The following is a 6,173-nucleotide window of genomic DNA, read 5'->3' as shown; positions in this document are numbered from 1 at the left end:
TGATTGTGTTTGTGGGCACTTGTATTCCCCATGTTGTGGGGACATAGTGTTAATCTGGTTATACAATCATGACCACTTGCCTCCCTTTTGGGAACAAAAATACAGGTTAAGCTGATAGTTATAGTTTGGGTTAATGAAAGTAAGTCAGCGTTGTGAAGTACAATAGCCTGACAAAATACTGTCTGAGATGATGTAAAAAATGTTAGAGCCACGGATAAGTTTTTTATTGAGAGAAATTTTTACAGAGAGGTAGGACAAATTTGCATATTTTCACCTACATTAAACAGGAAGTTCATAATAAGAGACGGCTCATTGACAAAGAAAAAGTAACTGAAGAGCTTTACACTGGACAATTGAACTGAAGTATTGGCATAGTGTGTAAGCTTCCTTTATTTAGTTTTTCCAAAAAATTATAGACAGAGAAACGCATGCTCTGTTCATCATGAAGCTAACTCTAATCACTGATTTTTGGATCACTAACCGCTTTGTCAAATGTTTCGCCCGGCAATTAAGGTTTTCGCTAGTATAGCATAGTTTGCTTGCTTGGTCAAAATTTTCTGCTGATGTTGTACTCTTTGAACACAATGACTTTCACTTGACATTTCAAACGTACAACGTTTGCGGCAACACTTGAGACAAAATACTTAGAAATCTCTTTGTGGGTTCCAAAGTCAACGATTTCCCTTTTTTAAATGTTCATCCAATGTACGTTTCTGCCATCGCCATCACAAAATAACCTGAGACCTATTTCAGTCCATTCTAAATGTAGACAGCACTGGAATCCAGTGAAATGGTAGAACAGATTTGGTTTTCACTCACCTCAACATTCATTACTATAATGCTGTTTTTTGTTGATTTTATTTAGTTCTGTTTTCATTTGAGGACACTGTGGGCCAGATTGAGAAAGCCCTCCAACTTCACTTCTTTCCCCTGCGTTGTATTTTTCTAATTTGTGATTTGGGGGTGAAAAAGGAATAGTACTTTAAAGACCACATAAAGACCACTGTTCCTATCATCATGCCAGTGATGACAGCAGGTTGCCTATTCTTTTAAGAATAGACCACTTACTTTTCCAGCTTTTTGTTGGTCTTGTCCAAAGCTTTTCAGGACATCTTCCCACGATGAAATTTAAGATAAGCAACTGGTTTTCATCAAATAGTAAAATGTCTTGCTTACAGCATGCCATGTTTTCTGTGTCCAATTGTAAAGAAAACATAGTTTTATGAGAAATGCAAATCATTGCACTCTGTTTTTATCTGTCTTCTAAATGGCATCAAAACTTTTTTGGGGATTGGAATTGTATTAAGATAAACACACAAATGCACATGGAGATTATATTTCCACTCATTTGCGAAAGGACATGTCATAGAAAAAAAAAGTAAATTTTCTCAAAATTGATCGGTGCAAGAAAATTAAAAAAAATTAAATTTGTTTTTGGCTTTAGAGCGGCTTCAAATTCACAGACTGCCTGAACTTATTACTCATTTGCATTCAATAATTAACTCATTGAAAGATTTTGAATAAATGGAAATATTACAGAATGTTAGACTGTAAAGTGGCAGATTTTTCTCAGCAAGCGTGAGTGCTGACAGTGAAAGGTTTTGGTGAACTTCAACATGACTACACTATCTGAGATCTTCCGTCTGCACAATGCAGGGACAAAACACAAATCGGGAATCAGATGTATTTTTACGATTCTAGCTTTTAATGCCTGCAATTATTTCTTTGAGTTGAATACATAGTGCTTATCAAGTATTTGAACTTTGTTCATCCTGGGCATATCTGACTAAAATGCTGCCTGAGTTGATGGGCTTTCAGTTAAAATCATTTGTTCCCAGCTTTGGCTTTGAGATCTTTTCACTCTTGACCCAAATAAAGTGATGCTGTGTGAAGTGCTTGACAGCAGCCATGAGCTCAGAGGTAAAAAAAACAATAAAATCAACTCAAGTGTATCAGACACACATCCGTGTACACTCTGAGCCTTGTAGCTTTCAGTGTACTTAGTTTGGTTTGCTGATTTTAAACTTTTTGTTTGACTCTTCTCAAACAGGAGGAAATCATTCATTGATAATACTGCCGAAACCTATTTTGCTACATTTAACTGACTTATTATAACAGTAAACTGAATGACAGGAATAATGTTTTTTATGACAAATGGGGTCAACTGCTCAAATCAAATTATGGATTCACACAGAATCATCAACACTCCTTTTACCTTTTTCACTTGCTACGACCCCTCTTGCTGTATTCAGTTGAATATCAAATATATATTCACTGTATGCAACTGAATATAGTAGATAATTCAGCAGGTTACAGGACAAGTATTTAATTAATCAGTTTGGAGCTACAAGGAGAACATATTTTTGCTTTGATTGTCGTCCATGCCAACTTTGAACAAATGTGTGTTATTTAATTTAGCTTTGGAGCTAAACAATACATCCATCCATCCATTTTCTATACTCGCTTAATCCAATTTAGGGTTGCAGGGGGGCTGAAGCCTATCCCAGCTGTCATTGAGTGAGAGGCGGGGTACACCCTGGACAGGTTGCCAGTCCATCACAGAGCCACACAGAGACAAATGAGACACACAACCATGCACACTCACTTCTAGGGATAATTTAGAGTCACCAATTAACCTAATATGGGGTGGGAAGAAGAGAGTACCTGGAGAGAACCCACGCACACACGGGGAGAACATGCAAACAGAAAGGCCCCAGCTGGGAATTGAACCCGGGGGCCCTCTTTTAATTCCTAATGACACAATGCAATTGTAGCTACACACAGAACCAGGCTGAAGGTGGATAAATTAAATATAGCCATATGAAAAGAGATAAATGAATAAAACCTATTCATAAAAAACAAACAAACAAAAAAACAGGCTAAATGGAACAGCAATCAGAAGGCTGAGCAAGTTTTACTTTCTGCACCTGCGTGTCTGCGATCCACGTGGTGGCGCTGATATCGGGTCGGAGGGGGTTGGAGTGTTTTGAGGACAGACATCCTGCAGAACACTGTGAACTTTACAGTATGATGAAGGCCTTGGTTGACACGTGTCTTCTGACTGACACAGGAGGAAACCATGGGTTTCTGTCAGGAGTGAAAAGGCCTCCAGCACACAATTGTACATGTATGTATTACAGTGTTTGCATGTAGTTTGCATTCCATTCTGCACATGGCTTTGTGAATCTTTTTAGACACTGGGCACATCTGCACGCTGAAAGGAATGAGGTAAATAACTGTAAATAAAATGAGGTAATAAGAGGACCACAGAAAAAGCAGCTCCAACTAAATCAGGTAGGACGAAATGAACTCCATAAAAGGATATACATGTATGAGGGTATGATGAATGTAAAGAACATGTGTTCATATTAATTTTCATCTTCTGCATTGAGTTAATTTTTCCTTCTCAAGCCCAAATCATGACTGATCCACCCCAGTGCTTAACAGCTAGATAGCTGTTATAAAATTTAAATTTTGTCAGTCCATATTATTTATTTTCCAAAATATGTTGGGCTCTTTTTTTTATTTTTAATTTGCACACTTCTGAGGCTGAGTTTTGTGGTGACCATATAGGAAAGATTTTCTTCTGATGACTCTCCAAATAAGGCAAAATTTGTGCAGATATACAGTAGCTGAACAATAGCCCAGAGTGCCGCCACTTCAGAGTCTGATAAATGTTCCTGGAAATGTTTTGCAGCCAAAACAGGGGCTTTGATTTGTCTTTCTGGTGGGAAGAAGTTCTTTTAAACAGTTTTCTTGGTCTGCCAGACCTCATCTTGACTCCATTCTTCATAATAACTGGCAACTCTGAGTTACGTTTTAATGTGAAGATGCTTTTCTATCTGCTTAAAGCCTTTGAGTTCTGGGGTACTCCCACTGTATAGAATAGGTGGAAATGTGTGTTATTGTTTGTGTTGAATGTTCATGGTTATATGGTATGTTGGCATATTCTGTTATAATCTTCAAAAATGAATTAAAAGACAAATAATAACATAATGGGAAAACATTCAACCAATAACTAATAATGGAAGTAACATGAGTCAAATATGTTAAAACAGTATGTACTGTTCACAATAAAGTCTACAGGGGGACACAATCTGAGAAAATAAGTGAGATTTGTTTACAAATGTGCTTACAGTATTAGAAAAATGGCTCCTTCATTTCTCAGGCGACTAAATTCTCTCAGTGTTGTGCTTGATCGGAGCTGTGTTGTACACAGTCATCTGCTGTGAGCTCAGAGCAGCAGCACAGATCAGTCCAACCTGAGCGGGACGCGAGAACTCCGCTGTGAGTGAGTTACAAAGCTTCTTTATCTGATAACGGCACGGATTATCGTCCGTTCAGTCTAACATGTGGCCGTGCGCAGTTCTCGGCAATGAATAACACAACCGGCTCGGCGCTGGTTGGAGCTGGCAGCCGGGAGGAACCGCCGGCGCACCGCGCTGCAACTGGCTGCGTCCTGGCACTGCTTATCATTTGGACGCTTTTAGGTAACTTTACCGTGTGCGCAGCCGTTTTTCGCTACCGCCACTTGCGCGCTAAAGTTACAAACATCTTTATCGTATCACTCGCTCTATCTGATCTCCTGGTTGCCGTACTGGTGATGCCGTGGAAAGCAGTGGCTGAAGTGGCAGGTTTCTGGCCGTTTGGAGGCTTCTGTAAGACCTGGCTGGCCTGCGACATCATGTGCTCCACGGCCTCCATCCTCAACCTGTGTGTCATTAGCGTGGACCGGTACTGGGCTATCTCCAGCCCGTTCCGCTACGAGAGGAGCATGAACAAAAAGGTGGCCTTCGTCATGATCGGAGTGACCTGGACGGTGTCCGTGGTAATCTCCTTCGTTCCTGTGCAGCTGGACTGGCACCGGGCGGAGATCGGTGACTTGACCGGGCAGAATTTGGCGCCACGTGAGAATACGGATGGGAGCTGTGACTCCAGCCTAAGCCGTACTTACGCCATATCCTCCTCCCTCATCAGTTTTTACATCCCTGTTCTTATCATGATTGTCACATATACCCGCATCTACCGGATAGCCCAGATCCAGATCCGAGTGATATCCTCTTTGGAGCGAGCGGCGGAGCACGCGCAGAGTTGCCGTTCTCACGAACCTGAAGTGGTTCCAGGGATGTGCACAGAAATTGGTGCCAACTCCAATCAGTCTCGCGTCAGCGTAAATTCTGATTCCCAGTGCCCCAGCCAGACACATCGCGAGCTGAATGTCTCAATCAGAAAAGAGACAAAAGTGCTCAAAACTCTGAGCATCATAATGGGTGTTTTCGTCTGCTGCTGGTTGCCATTCTTTATCCTAAACTGCGCTCTGCCTTTCTGCCCCGTACCAGGGGCCCCGGGAGCCCAGCGTGGCCCTTACTGCGTCAGCGAAAAAACATTTGATGTTTTCGTGTGGATCGGCTGGAGCAACTCGTCTCTTAACCCGGTCATTTACGCGTTCAATGCGGACTTCAGGGACGCCTTCTTGCGCCTGTTGCGCTGCCGCGGACGCGGCTTCTTCGCTGTGGTGAGCGCAGCAGTGGAGACGATGATGGCAAGCAACGAGACAGGAAACCATAGGAGGGACAGCCAGCCGAAGGCGAAGCTGAGCATCTCCGCGAACGCCAGGGGAAGTCAGGACAGCGGGAACACCATGGCGGCTGTGTTTTATCACAGAGGGGCCAAGTCGGAACCAGTTTTGGACACCGAGGAAAGATGCGACAAAGACAAACTAACGCACATACCAATATAGACAATATTATTTATACAGTTATAGACATATGGAATTCCTTTGGATTATTTTTTCTTGGACAAATACAAAGGTCTTTCTGTCCAAAATGACACTGATTCTCAAACCCGAATGCTTTAGCAAATGAAAACGAGTTTTCTCTTTCTCAGGTTAGCCACGGTGTGCATAATTATCAGGCAACTACATTTCTAAGAAACATTTCCCTCTACGTATAACAAATGTCTAACCATTACAAAAAAAATGCTGATAGCTTTCCATTCATAGAGTCAGGGTTTCTTCATCTGTTAACCAACAACTTTCAGCAACTACAACCTGCCAAATGTTGTCAAAATGGTGGGTTACTTCACGTTTCTACATGAAGTGCCGTGTTATCAAAAAAGATTTAAGTGAGGCAGGGGCCATATCTGTCATCTTTAAGAACTTTGCTTTACACTCC

The 6,173-nt window shown here is 41.6% G+C and overlaps 1 protein-coding gene across 1 annotated transcript; it reads left to right on the top strand.

Moving 5' to 3' along the window:
• The first annotated feature begins 4,375 nt into the window (after positions 1 to 4,375).
• LOC140304906 (D(1) dopamine receptor-like) lies at positions 4,376 to 5,935 on the top strand. Its single transcript, XM_072383707.1, has one exon. The coding sequence runs from the start codon at positions 4,376 to 4,378 to the stop codon at positions 5,738 to 5,740; it is 1,365 nt and encodes a 454-aa protein (XP_072239808.1). The 3' UTR covers positions 5,741 to 5,935.
• Positions 5,936 to 6,173: the final 238 nt, after the last annotated feature.

The sequence above is a fragment of the Leuresthes tenuis genome, unplaced genomic scaffold, assembly GCF_036924035.1.
Source record: "Leuresthes tenuis unplaced genomic scaffold, fLeuTen1.0.hap1 SCAF_4, whole genome shotgun sequence".
Lineage (NCBI taxonomy): Eukaryota > Metazoa > Chordata > Actinopteri > Atheriniformes > Atherinopsidae > Leuresthes > Leuresthes tenuis.
This window is presented reverse-complemented; position numbering and strand designations above follow the sequence as displayed.